This window comes from Cyclopterus lumpus, chromosome 6 (genome assembly GCF_009769545.1).
Source record: "Cyclopterus lumpus isolate fCycLum1 chromosome 6, fCycLum1.pri, whole genome shotgun sequence".
Taxonomy (NCBI): domain Eukaryota; kingdom Metazoa; phylum Chordata; class Actinopteri; order Perciformes; family Cyclopteridae; genus Cyclopterus; species Cyclopterus lumpus.
The window spans coordinates 15806958-15823044 of record NC_046971.1 but is presented as its reverse complement, the minus strand read 5'-3'; the positions used below and the strand labels follow the sequence as shown (position 1 = coordinate 15823044).

Below are 16087 nucleotides of genomic sequence, written 5' to 3'. Positions count from 1 at the left end.
TCAAGACACTCGTCAAAAAGCAATATTCAACCCAAGTAGCAGATTCAAGCAATTACTTCTGCAGAGAGACGATAAGACACTGAAGCTGACATGACCATGAGTGGAGCTCTCCAACATGTGTTTGCAGAAAGAAAGAGAAATAAACACCCATTTGCAGAGCATATAGGGCAAAGAAAAATAAGTTTAATGATGGAAATCACCAGTGTAACAGTTTTTACAAAATCAATTGAAAACGTTGGGCTTTCCTTCAAACTACACTCCACAGAGGATGATTTCACTAATTAGTTTCCAGTCATACAGAGGGGGGGTGGGGGAGACGGACGGACGGACGGACTAATCACCAAAACCAGTCTTTGGATGGATTGAAAACATGCTGACTCCTGCATAGCTCTGCGTGAGAGAGAGCTCCACTGATACATGAGTGGGATTTTAGATTCAAGCAGATGTGAAAACTAAAAAACTAAAACCCTTCAGTTCTTTATTACAACTCCTGTCCTCACCGTGTCTGTAAATATGTTTGTCTGTTTTCTGTTTGGTGTTTATTGTGTTCAATAGCTTACCTTTACTTTGGTTTCTAGATCCTCTATTTATTCGATTGTAGAAAATATAATATATATATAGTATTCTAGTCTTTATTAAGTTGCTTATCGTTATGCAATAGCTCTCGTACCTCTACTGAGTACTGTGACCAGTAATGTTTAGCTTTTCTATATTAATGTCTCTGTCATGACGATACAGTGATGCTTTTACACTGTATTCATTTTAAATAAAGAAGTGAAAAAAAGTTTCAATATTAAATATTTAGAAACAAATTAAGATACATTTTGGACCATTGAATACAATCATATACTGTATGTTATAGAAGTGAACCCATTAAAGGAATATTGTTTCATTGTTTTAAAAGAACATATCAAACCTCTAAATCTAAGATATAGCGTTGTTCATTTTCATGGAGAGGAACTTTCTAAATGTGGGACATATCCTAAAGATAATCTCTTGTTGACCCCGCACGTGTCCATCTGTTGTTTGACTCCGGACACAGATCAGTCAGACCTTGATTGAGGTCCAGCTGACACCAGGAAGGCCTGTAATCCCAAAACCTGATTAATCGTCCAAACTGGGCCCTGGAGGGCAGTACAAAATAATTGGGATTGGAAATATGACACTTTTTTTATGCTATTAGTTTAGTACTTACATTTTTCACAGCAAAAAAATCTGCACAATGTGATTTTATTTTGTTAAAAATAAATAAATAAAGGGCAATGAATATCATGTATATAGTGTGGAGTTTTGAGGGCGATTAACTTTTCTTTTCCCACACTGATTCAACACACGTCCCTCTGTCTGCTCCTCCTAATTAAAACTTAATGTGGGGTCACTCAAATATTTTCTCACACACATTACCATTTGAATCTAAAAACAGAACAGAGAGGGAGAGAACGGGTCCTGCAGATTTGACTCTTAATGTTTTTTATTTCTTTTGAAGATTAAAGATTACATTTAGAAAATATTCAATATAAAAACATAACCTTTAGCATATCCGCAGTATAATAATCTATTGTTTCCCTGCCTAATCTAATTGCTCAAAAACACAACTGTAACACAGAGATGATAATATTTCCATTATTTTTATTTCATTGTCATCAGTCAGCTTAAAATCAACTTTTTCAGTAATGCACTTCAATGTTATGAATTACTATTTCAATGTAGGCATATGAGCACAATGATTTAATAAATGATGAATTGAAACATACATTATGAAAATTCACGTAATGTATTAAGAGAGAAATAAGTAGAAACATAAACATGCCAAATTGCACACACTTAATAATTAATACAGTATCTTGGAAATAAACTTTCATGGATAACAGACATATTTGAGTTAAACATTTCAGGCTTAGAGAATAGCTCTTTTTTGTTTCTACAGTCCTTTAACATGCAGCGCGACTCTTCTCGGGAGGGTGACTAATAATCTCTTGAATCCACGTCGTGGTGAAAGTTTCTGATGACAACATGTCATTGAGTTTGGTCCCTGATCTCCTCCAGAGAGCAGAAAGGCTTGCGGTTCCTGTCCCATCCTGGGAAAACAATGGAGGGAATCATTAGCATGAGAATAAAACTTGGTTTCACAAACTCTTACCCAGTAATAACATTTCACAAGAAAGAAAGAATGAAGGTTGTTTTTCACTACAATGCATACTTTCCATAGAATTAGACGGTATTGACAATAAAACATAAAAAGAAAATATGTTTAGTCAAGAACTAGAAGATAAAACATTCATAATAATTAAAAGCTGTATTTATAAATCATTTTCCAAAGCTTGCAAAGCACTTGCAACATTCGTTATAAAAGAGATTAAAACAACAACAAAAACCAAAAGGCAACAGGGTAAAACGACACATAAAAGGGCTGCCATATAAATGTGAGTCTATGGAGATATGTTTTAAGTATGTATAGACGGCGCTAATGATTCTGCAAACCTAACCCTCTGCAAACAAACAGCGGAATTTGTTGTTTGGCATTTAGTTTTGCAGAAAATGTAGGCAGTGTTTCAGAAAAACAAACTTTCATTTCATGCCGTGTCAAAATAGGCCCCTGTGCTCTGCATGTTGTTCTTCTCTCCCATTTTCAGGCTGTATGCATGGAGGGATCTTAAGGCTTTTATCCCCACAGGGAACCAGCCCAAACTCTTTCTCTGTCAATTTTCACCCACTCCCCAATTCAGACAAGCCTTTTCTCCCACCATCCCCACAATGAAGGATTTGTCCTCGCTCTCTTTGTCCACCTCTGATATCTTTTTTTGACTGCTCCCTCTCTGCAGACAGCATGCAGCGTATGCAAATACGAGCTCTTTTATTCCTGAGTGAATGCAACCTTAAATGAGGACACACTTGCACACGTTTACAGAGGGGGCATGGAAACATGCACATATTACAATCAGTGGATTTGCATGCCCTCTCTGACACGCAGCCACTTACACATCGAACACTGGCAATTTTGAAATGAGCAGACAGAAATATATGCCTAACCGGTGCCACAGATTATTTTATCTATATGCATATACATGCAGTTTATTCAGACAAATGGATAGCAGAGAATATAACACAAGAATGGAAGCGTGGGCCACAGAGAATGGATTCTGGTTGAAAAGACTTGAGCTATGTTTTAGTTGGGAAGCCTTTTTTTGTGGTTGAATTTAGTTATAGAACTTGTGGAAGGAGACAAAGCTCTTTCTTTGCAATGTAAGAAGTTCTTTTATTTTCTGACAAGTGTTGTTTCACCACAGCAATGGTATATTTGCTGTCTAATAAGCCCATAAGTCCCCAGCACACACACACAATGGGTGTTCAGATGTGTAGGATGAGGTTGAAAAATAAGACACAAGTGGTCCAACACAACAGCGGGTCTGCACTGAAGAAGAGGTGTAGACTGGTAATGTGTAACTCTAAAGGCTGGATGAATTATAATGGTGTCTGATGAACATAAAGCGTTTCTCTCGCAGCTTACATTCCCAAGCTGGCCCGTGCCATCTGTGAGTATGTGTGAATGGGTTGGAGTTAGTGTGTGTGTGTGTGTGTGTGTGTGTGTGTGTGTGTGTGTGTGTGTGTGTGTGTGTGTGTCTGTGTGCGTGTGTGCGTGTGTGTGTGTGGTGGGGGGTTGACGTCTGCTGGACAGCTCTGACAGTTCGGCCTTTTCAGTCGTACATTACTGAGTCGGCCGGCCTCTTTCCCATAGCAACCCTAACAGAGGTCAAAGGCCATGTACCCCCCATCTACCCAACCAACCACCACCTCCTCCTCCGGTACTGCAGGGTGGTCACAGACTCTTTAAACACTCCCCGACTGGCCACAGACAGAGCGGCTGCACCCATGAACTTGAACTTGTGTGATGGCGTCGTATATCTGACGACATGAGGATGAACACACTCTAGACTTCAAATTCACATATTGTACCAGGAGAGTAAAACTAAATAAAAAAAATTAGGTCACACCAAGGATTCGCCCAAATTCTCCTCACCCTAGAACCTCATCTCCTCCCGATATGATTACAAAGGGCCGCTGTATTAAAGGCTCAATCACCTAATTCTCCTCTACTTTCATTGGAGCATACAGGACCCCTACTCAGGGACACCACCGCCAACAGACGTAATCTGAAAAGCCTGGGATGTAGAAACTTCTCTCCATCTTCCTCTAAGATACTTAATGTCAGGCTTTGTGCTAGATTAGTCTCGGCCAAAGTTGCATTAAAAACCCCAGATGAGCCCCGCTTGACCCACATTGGACCTCATCCAAGACTATGGGCGGCCCCTGAGCCAGCCTTTATAAATCACAGTCGAGCCGTTAAAACATTAATAGTGTCCACACATAGTGAGGAGAATCCGAAGAGTAACCCAGGAGCTATATGGTATTAACATTTTATCGCTACTATGGCTACGCTGCTTCACCCACACAGAATTGGTAGTGGGCGCCGGCTACTGTCACTTCATCATGTCACACATTATAATTTCCTTGCACTGAAAATCCCACATAGCAAAATCAAGACATTGTTCTAAATGAATAACAGAGAAAAGGGAGACAAAAGAAAAGAAAGTGATTGTCTATATTCAGTAATTTTCAGAAGGGGAGATACATTATTTCTGGCCGTTCTTTAGGTAATGTACAAGAAGGTATTGAAGAATTAATATCTAAGTAACTGTGTCTACAGTGTGCAGAGGAATATTCAGGGACGTTCACATCCTAAATTCTCCTGAAACGGAAAAGAAGCTGACCTCACTGTTCAGCCGCTCTGGATTTTGACCATCTTGATTGAAACCTCTGTTTGTTTCAGAGCAAATTAAAACCAGACGCAGTTTCACCAAAGACATCCCATGCTATCAAAATCCAGACAAGCTCACCTTGGTAGCTTATTTGAATGATGTGCCCTAACGCTAATTGTATGTCAAGCTGCGTATTGCAATTAGTCAGAATTACAGACAGTAATCATGAGATGTATAAATATTCTCTGTGCAGGTGTGCGCGTGTTACTCTGTCTTTACACACTAGAAATAGTGGCTGCTCTTCTAGCAGGCGGAGTGAGGACGAATACATTTTCCTGACAAATTTGCTTCAGTCACCGCCTCTCTTTGACCACGCTGTCTCTGTCGACTGCCGCAGCTCTCCAATACAGTTGCAGACCGACCTCCCCCCCTTACTCTTTACACACACACACACACACACACACACACACACACACACACACACACACACACACACACACACACATACACACACACCAGTCCTCCATGCCCAGATCCTCGCAGGCTGCAAATTGCTTTAGCGTGGCACTGCACAAGCTAACACACGCTCAGCAGATGCAGAGGGAACGCCACTGCCTCAAACATGGCTGCTACACCTGACTCTGGTGCCTCCTTTACATACGCCGATGCGTTTGTCTCCACGGTCTTTAACCCTTTCCCGATGAGCCAATCTTTAGTTTTGACTCAATTTCATCATTTCCCCCCCCCCCCCTTCTGCTCCTCTGTTTTCTCTAACGTACCATGGAGATCTGGAACAGAACATGGAGCGAGCTACAGTATCTCCAAGATTAATTTCTCGCCTTCACCTAGCTTTCTTTCTTTCTTGCTTCTGTCAAATCTGCCTGAAGCAATGCGCTGTATATCACAGATGAGCAGCGCAAATGCAATTATAACGACAGCTCTGACTCTTTTATATGAAGAGAGGGAATAATCTTTTGACATGTGGGACGCACATGCCTTACATATTTTGTGGAGGCACATGTACAGTATGAGGCTCATTAATAACCATTATCCACAGGTTACATCATTCAGCTTGTTAGGCACACCCATCACCTTGGCTGAGTCATTCTCGGTGAAACACCGTTACCGGCTGTCTTGTGAGATTTCTGTGATGCCTGTCTGTTTCCCCACCTGAGAGCAATACAGATATGAAGAAATCATATCCAGCGGGTAAACTGAGCAAAGATAAAAGGTGTGCAAGTCAGATTCCCAATGTGAAGAAATATGAAAATGCATCTTTGCAGTGTAGTGAAACATCATTGCGTTACACTTTCTATACACTCTAATGATCTACTGTGTGACAGGGTGCAGGCCTGAGCTTCTATATGCATATCGTGTCTGAATGCAGTGAGATCCTTCTGAAAACAGCATCTACATGCCTTTCAGACATGCAGAGGAGGCTGAATAGACTAATGAACAGTCAGGTGGCACTCCAGGGCCTGGCCCACCACCCCCCACCATCACACACATATCAAACACACATACACTTGCTCACACATTAAAACTCAGCGGCTCGCCCGACCCCGGTGATCTGCACGACAGTCTAATGTCTCAGGCATCTGCTCATGTCTAGTCTGGAGGGTCTTTCCCACCCTGCCCCCCAGCCCAGGCCTGCTGCAACACCAGCTCCCACAATGGTGGGAAAGCAGGCCTTTGCGGAGGGCGGGGGTGCGAGGGGGTGGGGGTGGGGGACTAAACAGCTATTGAGAGGGGAGAGAGCGAGAGAGCGGGCCTGAATGATAATGTGAAAATGCACGGCGCTGTTCATTAACACACAGGCAGCACTGCAGCTGCACATGTTGGCCCTGGACACACATGCTCACGTGTCACTCTCCTTTCTGCTTCAGGTTGCTGCCAGAGCCTCCAGGGTTACAGAGCAGCTCTACGCCATGACAAGGAGTGTGTGTGTGTGTGTGTGTGTGTGTGTGTGAGAGGGGTTACAGGGATGGAAGTGGTAAAGATTTGGAGCTTTGGTATTTGGCCGTCACCGTTGGTTTTGTCTGTTTGTTTTCTCAGATTTTGTAAAGATGTGACATTTCTACATCAGTGATGTTTGACATTTTTAGTCTGTGCGTGTGTGTTAAATAAACCATCTAAACCATCTGTGCAGCGTTGTAGTAGCAGAGGTATACTGCATATGTACTGAGAGGTGTAATCATGGAATGTTTAGGACTAAATGTTGAAGATGTTATGAGATATAACATATAACTTTTAAGCCCAAAAATGCCATTTGAAGCACTAAAAATGTTCTGAACATCACTATATGAATAGTATACACTGCTAATTATCCGGGCTGATTTCATTACAGATAAATAACTGATTTGTGACCCAAAATACATTTGTACCTGGAGTAAACTAAATTGACCGACTGATAAAAACAATAATGCAATTCCCCAAATAGTAATTATCTGAGTATCGCCTCCTCTGCAAAATTCACCTGAGGGCTTTAGCGCATTAAAACAGCAAAGATACTGTACAAAACATCATAATGTGAATCTCATAAAAAAAGCAGTTTTGCATTAATTAATCCACGAGGTTTGTCGGGTGGAAACACAACGTACACCATTGCCTGGTTTGCTTCAGGGAGTACAGAAGCACCATGACAAGAGAGGATGGCAGGTTTCCTTCAACCAGTGCCAGCTCATTAATTTTGTTTGCTACCCAGCCCCCCCACCCCCCACCACCACCACCAACTACCACCACCCTTCCTCACCCACCGCCCCGCCCCCCCTCGAATCACCCCATAACTGCTAATTAGCAGAAGCAGAAGATAGAAGAGAAAAGGGGGAGGCCATGTGTGACTGGGGAGGAAATGGGAAACTCGTCTTCTTTCCCTCGTCCTTCCTCCTGCCCCCATCCCCCATCAAACAACCACACACACTCCCCCACCTCCTGCCCACTACCATCACCACCGGTACCCAACGGAAAACCGTGATGCTGCTCACCTCGTGTGCCAGCCCAGCCATTTTAGGTGTCGCGGCAACATCTCCCCAAGATGGCTCCTCTGAGCGCGCCCATACTCCAGGGATCCGGAAGGGTCTTTGTCCGCCTCCTGGCACGGGCAGAGTGTCCCCCCGTTGGCAGCACAGATGGCATTAGAGGCTCTTGGGCAAAGAGTGGGGGCAGGGGAGAGGAGGAGGAGGAGGAGGAGGAGGAGGAGGAGGAGGAGGAGGAGGAGGAGGAGGAGGAGGAGGAGGTGGCAATTCCGGACCAACTATTCTTCGCGCCTCTCTCCTCATTTTCTTGTAATGATGGTTCTGTTCAGGGATCCCCGGTCATTTAATGTCGTTAGTCGGAAGCCTGTATCAAGAAAAGATGGAAGAGAGAAAACAGAGGGATAAAACATGAAAAACACATTTCAGTTATCAGTATAGCTAAACACAGCCTATTCAAACAAACAATAAGCAATAATTCACCATTTTCATTGAACCAGAAACACTCTACATGTGCACAGAGTTGTGGTTATAAAGTTATTGAAACATCTAAATCTCTGGCCAGCTTTGCTCAACCGACATCCAGTCGAAGTGTTTGTGTGCGCATGAGTGTGTGTATTTTTCCGACAATAAAAGCATTTAAAAAATCATTTGAATTATACACGTAAGCAAGAACGCCTTTGACCGTCCTATAAATAAAGCCTCAAGTGTTTTTTCTTCCCTTCATTAAGTAGGCTGACACGCCCCAACATGCGACGCTGTGGAGGGAAAGACTTGGACAACGGCTTTTTCACATATCCAATATCTCGCTGTGAAGTGAAGCAATTAGCCCGATTTGACAGCAAGCTCGAGCGCAATAGGTAGTTAAGAGAGTGAATGAAAACTCATCTCACTTTGGTGCTCTTTCGGCTTTAGTGGCATTCTCCGGGTTTGAGCGTATGCACTGCACAGCGCTGAAGTACCAAGTTCAAAAACTCAGATCCTGCCTACAGGATGGCCTTGGCCTTCTCATTGAGGCAAGACACAATGTGTCCCAAAGGCATTGAGATTAGCTACAGCTTTAAACAGACGCCAAGTGTCTTTTTTAACCGTGTGTGTGTAAGGCGCTCCGCCACTCAACTGCATTATTAGCAGTCGGAGACATTAGTGCCTGGACAAAGCAACGGTCTCCCTTTTCTTTCTTCTACAAACAACGTCTCACCGCTGAAATCTAAATATTTAATAAATGTATAACTGTCTTCCAAAAGATTAAAGTAAATAAATCAAACAATAAATGCAAGAGGATCAAGAGGATCTGTATACAGTCAAATACGAGCATCGACTATTGGGGATAACAGGGAAGCCCACCAGTGCGTCCCAAAGCAGGAGCCTCGAGGGATCCCAGAGAGAAATGCTGGAGGACTCGAGCTTTCCTGGTTTTTTTCACTTACATGAGGGATCAGATTAAACACTCTGAGGTGCGATATGCCTTTTTTCACAGAAGATACTTGTCACATGTCACAGTGGGAAAAACGCAGGTGAATATAACACAATTGAAGATGTCTGAATTCCATTTAGCTGCCTCACTTTCAGGGTCATGGTATTGTGCATGATGGCTCGCTGTCACACTGTCGTGACTTACATAGAAAAAGAACAGAGCGATTGTTGGTGTTATTGGTAACACCTGTGCCTTTCCTGTCATAAGGTCTGCTGTGAAGAAAAAAACCTAGTGTGACCCAATATTACCTCCGTGCATGTATTATTAGATGATTTTTTTTCCCCCACAGAATGAAAGCATAATTCTTGAAATGGAGAAAGTTGGGGAGTTCTTGTTTTAGTCCGTGCTGTTCCCCTCCACCGGAGTGACCTGATTACCATTCAGCACCATGTTGCAGAGGACCTGAATGGATAGCAACCCTAACCACCCTAAAACAGGACTGAGGGCCCTTTGTACAAAGAGCTCATATTCTGAATCCTAGAAATAAAGTCAAGTGAGATGAAAGAAAAAAAACTACAACACTATATTAAACTCTGTAGTGATAAATGAGAAGCTGGTGCATTTGGTCTCAACATCAATTGTTTGAAAGAAAGTATTCCTTAGACAAAGACCAGTAATAGTATAAGGCAATGAATACATTAACATTTTTGTTCTGCAAAGAAAAAGCTCTGCAAACTCACAGGTCTATAAATCTGCCATATGCTAAAAGTGTGTACATATTATACAAAAAATTAAAAAATGTATGAAGCTTTATTGCAACTCAGACATTATATACGTTTTGTACGAGCCATTTGGGATCGTTTTATGCTATTTTTTTTTGTTCTTCTTTTTTTTCTTTTTTTTAGCAAACAAAAAAAACACAACGCAAAACACTTATCTTACCTTTTTGAGGTAAAAGCTTGAGCAGTCCTCTATCTTTCGGGAAGGAACACAACGTTACGGAAGTCATTTCTACTTTCGGTTATCTAGCTTTAGGTAATTAAAACTCATACAGCTAGATAACCAAAGACAGAAACAGACCCCCTCTCACACTCTCGTGCTGAAGCCCGACGTGATGCTGACGTGATCTAGAAGGAAGATGAAGAAGTATTGGCCCATAATATATTAAAAAACACATGTACAGTATTTCTTTTAATTACGGGCCACTGAGAACAGCAGCCTAACACGATATGATCACATGTGTTAAACATTGAAGCTAACACACACACATATCGAGCTGGTTATTGAAGAAGCTTCAGCATTCACACGTTCAATATTCCTGTCGTATAAAGTGTTTGAATGCCTCCTAATTTTACTTTACATTTTAACTTTAGGTATATTTGAAAAGCCTCCTTCAAAAACATGAAATGATAACGTTCAGCTTAGGTAAGACAATATAATCATTATATGTGCATTTATAGGATAGGTAAATGTGTGTGGGAGGCCTATTGCATCAGCATGCCTTGCAATTAACACCCGACTATATATATATATTTCTATCACGAATCGGACATAATACTCCGTCATTGACAGCGTGTAAAATGTTTATAGTAATAAACACCGGAGATTGTTTTTTTTAATAATCTATAGTTTAAGCTGGCAAAGGACCTATTTTAAATACAACAAAAATCACATTTCACTTGTTAACTTGCATTGAAAAATACAATTTTTTTTAAAAACACACTCATAATTTGTATAACAGGTATTCTACAAAACTATTCGGAAACACTGCACGACCATCTCCTCGTTCATAAGCTGCTTTTAATTGAAGGAAACGTTCAGAGTCCCCGCTGGCCTGGCATGCGATTCACACATAATGACATGGCTACACACACAATGAATGACTGGTGGACGGCTATTTTACAACCGGACTTATATTGTTGTAAAATCAGATGCATGCTTTAGAACTTTCTACACGTAGGTTTATATGACATTAGCGACATGTTCAGCCGATTTGATGTCAGTGCAAGATCATGAAAAGTCAGTGTGACCAAACTGGGCGGTAGGAAAACATGTGCAATAACCATGAACCTGAGACTGTGTTATATAGGTATAAAAGAAACAGCCCGTTGATGCTGCAGATATGATGCCCCGGGACCAACAGCTGACCCCTTTTTAATAAATCTGCTAAATGTGAATTGAGCAGGGCGTTAAGATGCGTTCATCTGCCCTGGGCTCTGACAGTGTTCCTACAGGGGCAACGGATCCCTACTTTTAATGAGAGTTGCGATTGGCCTACTTCTGCTAGAAGTAGGCTATATTTCACATCTCAAGGATTATCCGCATAAGCTATTACAGAAACCAATTTATTACTGGTAATAATAATTGACCAAGGAGTGTGGTGCAATATTCTGGCACTTTAAAGAACAAGGGGTTTTGTCTGTTACGGACCAAAGACGTATATGCCCTCATTTGAAATGAAACGCAAGGGCGTTTGTGGTGGTTAAAAAATATGTTAGCTTGCATAGAAGAAAAAAAAGAAATCTAAAAAGAAAACTTAAACATGCATCTTATGAGTAGCTATATATGTGTGTTTCTTATGCCATGAGAACAGATTCAAAGCAGGTGAAGTCGTATATACGTGCAAACACTGTGCATTTCCATTCGGCGTCTCTCACCTGTTTCAGAAGAAAAGCAGAATCTGGAGAGAAATGTCCTCCACTTAAGGCCGTAAACAATTCTCCAGATACATGTTTCTTTCCGTCGGTCCCTTGGAGAGAGTCGGCGCTGCGGCTCTCAGGTGAGTCCGGCTGCATCCTCGGTCCTCCAGCTTCTGCCTCTCCTCCAGTCCGCGCGCGTCCTCTACTCGATCCCTCACTGACGTCATACCAGAACAGGGACCAATCACAGAGCCCGCCACCCCCAAAGAAGTTCACGTTCAGAGCGAGGTCTCACTCTTCAAGTTTTTCATTTGCTTTTTGTTGATTTCTTCCAGTTACGACTTTACACTAATGATAATAACACTATAGCCTACATGGACATGAAATAACAATGTGCAAGACAAACCCGAGTAATGGGTCATATGCACAGTTTGACCAGTTATCATGATCATTGTAGATGTTATAGGAGCTCTCTGCTAACAATGTATAATTCATTCTTGACTCAGGAGGTGACAAACCAGCATCCCATCGAGGTCCATTTAGTAGCTATTTTCGGGGCTTTTCATAATCTCACAATAGGTTTCAAATTGGGCCAGATTGTAAAGTACTATTAAAATGGTTTCAACCGAATTTCAAAGATAAAGGCTATTTTTCCCCCCAGTTTTACCGACTATGTGAGAAGCCAGCTCTATGCCTCTGCAGTTCTCATATATGTGTTATAAATTGCGCTCTCTTTCTCAGAAAAAAACATTCCACATATCTCCTGATTTACATTAGCAAGTGAATGGTCCTAACGTTCCTCTGATGCCATGTTATACACACAGTTGAAATAAGATTAGCAACACCCTGGGCAGCACACTGCAAGAGCGAAGGCCTACACAAGTTTGGGGGCACGCAAATTGTTCAACCTCAGGGTTCATATTTGTATTTCATCACTGGAAGTTAGTATGGCCTTGGTATAGCGTATATAGAGTGGACACAATACATTGATTACCCGCCCTACAGTGTGTCTGCTGCTGACAGGGTTTCACAGGCCTGGAAGCAGGAGTGACCATTCTCTATTAATAGAAGATCTTTGAGGTCGGAGCCGTTTGCATGTGAAGCTCAGGGGCCACGGTCAAGAAGACTGGTATGAACAGTTCCCTCCAAATCTTTTTTTTTTCTGGGAGATTTTAGTTTGTGCAAACTACACTCGGACTAAATGAAAATATATCAAAGTAATTCCCATTATGTCTTTCAGACATTTTTTACTGCAAATTGCAGATTGTGAGATACAATCCTGTGTTGGCCACTCAGCACCCTGAATATGTAATCTAAATTGGGCGAACAGAGCTAATTTGATCTTTTACTAATGAGGCGTAAGCGGAAAGCTTTTTGAAGCTCCCACTGCATTCCAGTTTAGGGATAGACAGAAATACTACTTGTATATATTCTTAAAATTAACATTTTGTGGAGGTATTAGAATATAGCTCTTCATGGTCAGTGTAAAAAAACAATTTCCCCCAAATTATGTTTGGAATCACAGAGAAATGACAAATACAATGAATTAGATTGTAATCTGCAGTATGTCCTGCACACAAATCAATCAATTTCTTATTGGTGAAAAAAAATCCTACAATACAAAAATGTTTAAACCAACTGATCGCCATAAGATGTTATGTTATATTTAATTAATATCAATATGAGTAATATCATTTTGTTCTGTGTCCTTCTTAATCTTTTGCTCACTTATTCATCGTGTGGTGCATTCAAGCCCCTCATTACGACACATAGACCTACAACAGATCATAACTGTCAACATTTTCATCAAACTTGAATGGGCTTTTAGTCCTATAATTAATTATTACGTTAAAGTGCCATAAGTATTTCCTGTTGAAACTTTTGTAAGTGTAACAATTTCAATCAAACACTGGAGGGTGTGCCATTTAACCATTTCTTTAAAGCCACATTTTGTTTAACAGGAATAGTATACAAATGCACATTTAGGGTTCTTTACGTCAGACTTGGCCTTGTGTTTACGATAGCAGACGTTTGCTAAAAGCAGGACATATAATGTGCACATCACAGGCTAGAAACACGTTGTGTATATGATCTGCTTAAAAACAGTATGCTTTTGAATTATTTCATGACAAATGCAATTGCAGATAAGTGGTGTTCAACCAATGACAGTAGGAACAAATTCAAATGCACTCATCTTTTATTGACATAATAGCCAGACTGATCCATATGGGCAACATGTGAAGAGAACAGTCAGCAGCACAATACATCCATTCAAGTAGATGCAGTTTGTGGGAACCTTGGAGATGAGGCAGCTCTCTCTCCCTCTCTCTCTCTCTCTCACACACACACACAAACACAGGAGAGCGGCTGTAAAGCAGGAGGCAATCTTCATAGTATTCCAAAGATGATGTCTGGCTGGAAGAGGATACATTATGAGTGAGTTTATGTTCCACTGACGTGTTAACAGGACAACGCTACATGCTGCAGTCAGTCACTCACGCGCTGCAGGAGGTGCTGTCCCGAGAAAGAGCGGATGTCTGCAGGCTGGCCGTCCTCTCCCACCGCCTTGCAGCGTAGGTAACCATAGAGATTAGCCACTTGGAGGGAAATACTAGCAACCACAAGTGACTGGGGGAAGACACACAGATGATGCATTTAACAGGGATGTATATACGCATTATGTGCCAACAGAGCGTGCACACAGGCAACGTGTGTCTCACCAGCCATTTAATCTTCAGGGAGAAGAGGGAGGTGAAGAAGAAGAATGTCCATATGAGTGGACAGATGATGAGACCCAGCCAAAATATTCTCGCCTCTGCCTCTGTCCCAATGTTATTGCCCAGGGAGGCCTGCACACACACATAGCAGCGCCCAAATGTGTAATAACCCCCCAAAATGCTCCCACAAACACACACACACACACAATAATACACAATGTCTTACTTTTTTGGCCTCGAACACCCAGAGGCTCTTTCCATCCTCGTCGATCTGATTCCACCAACGCAGGCCGACCAGCAGCCGGCCAGTCACATTCTAAAACACGGGACAAATGCGAGTAATCAAAACTATAGCGAGGTGAAAGAAACTGTGCTGAAGTTCAGGTGAGGGCGAGAAAGGGGCGAGGCATGGGGAAGTGAGGGGAATTAGCAGCTCACCCATGTTGACCTCTCACCTTGACAGACCAGAAGTCAAAAGAGAGCAGAGTGATGATCACGACAAAACATGATGCAAAGTTCTCGCTGATCCAGTCACAGAGCAAATAGGCGACAATGGCAACCACCCGGAAGAACAGGTGGAAAAAGGAGGCGAGGGGGTGTCTGCAATCAAAAGCACAGGATTAGAAATGATGAAGAGGCTAAAAACGCCAATGAAGCACGTACAAATAACACTTCTCATCACATTGAGAGGCGAGGAGACTCACCCTGAATCACAGACTAACACAAATAGAACATATATAGCCACGTATGAAGGCCTATGAGAGAGCATAATTCGTCAAATTAAAGTTTTTTTAGATTTGTTGTGGACGTTTCATGTAATTTAAATGACACGTATTTTAACAACGTGGGAAATAATCTCTCAAACGACATCCCTGTGGATATTAGAATATTTTTAAAGCAAAATCTTCTGTGCAAGACACATTTGTTTATACAATAACAATCTCCTGCAGTGCACCTTATGACTGCGCTTCTCCGCGCCCTCTCCTGCTCGTCAGCAGCAAAGTCCAGCTCAACATCCTCCGTGTCATCCGCCATCGTCTAAGAAGCAACGACAAAACACAACAGCTTAAATCATCCGACCTGATACAATACAGACACACACAATACATTTAGAGGCAGACCCATTGGTACCGTGGTGATGCCCATTGGTGTCATCGTCGTAGATGTGTAAAGCAAAGCGAAGTACCATTTGGGGGGGGAGCGTAGCTGTATTACAGGGATGGAATAAACCAGGTGTTGCAGTGAAATAAGACCGACACCAACGTTGCCCCCTCAGTCACTAAATGCACCTTGACATCAGGAAGCTGTGTGTGAAATCATTTTAAGGTTAAAAGGACTCGCCTTAATTTACCGCGACGAAAATACCCACTGCAGCTAAGGCAGCAATCGTTTCGAAAACAAATCTAAAGTTATATGTTTCATATACGGAAATCAGAAGGCTTAAAAGAGCGACCGCGGCAGGACTCGAACCTGCAATCTTCTGATCCGAAGTCAGACGCCTTATCCATTAGGCCACGCGGCCACGAGCTATCCGTACTTCAACAGGATAATTATTTATAATTGGTGTACGCAACACTACGTACGT

At 42.0% G+C, this 16087-nt stretch overlaps 1 protein-coding gene and 1 non-coding gene across 2 annotated transcripts; both read right to left on the bottom strand.

Annotated features, from left to right (window-relative positions):
* Positions 1–14079: 14079 nt before the first annotated feature.
* LOC117732510 (Golgi apparatus membrane protein TVP23 homolog A-like) lies at positions 14080–15717 on the bottom strand. Its single transcript, XM_034535501.1, has 7 exons — positions 15634–15717; positions 15458–15540; positions 14958–15102; positions 14729–14818; positions 14506–14634; positions 14285–14413; positions 14080–14200 (listed from the first exon to the last, which is right to left on the bottom strand). The coding sequence occupies exons 1-7, from the start codon at positions 15655–15657 to the stop codon at positions 14174–14176; spliced, it is 627 nt and encodes a 208-aa protein (XP_034391392.1). The 5' UTR covers positions 15658–15717; the 3' UTR covers positions 14080–14173.
* Positions 15718–15951: 234 nt separating this feature from the next.
* Positions 15952–16024, bottom strand: trnar-ucg. Its single transcript has one exon. It is a non-coding gene; the product is annotated as a tRNA-Arg (tRNA).
* Positions 16025–16087: the final 63 nt, after the last annotated feature.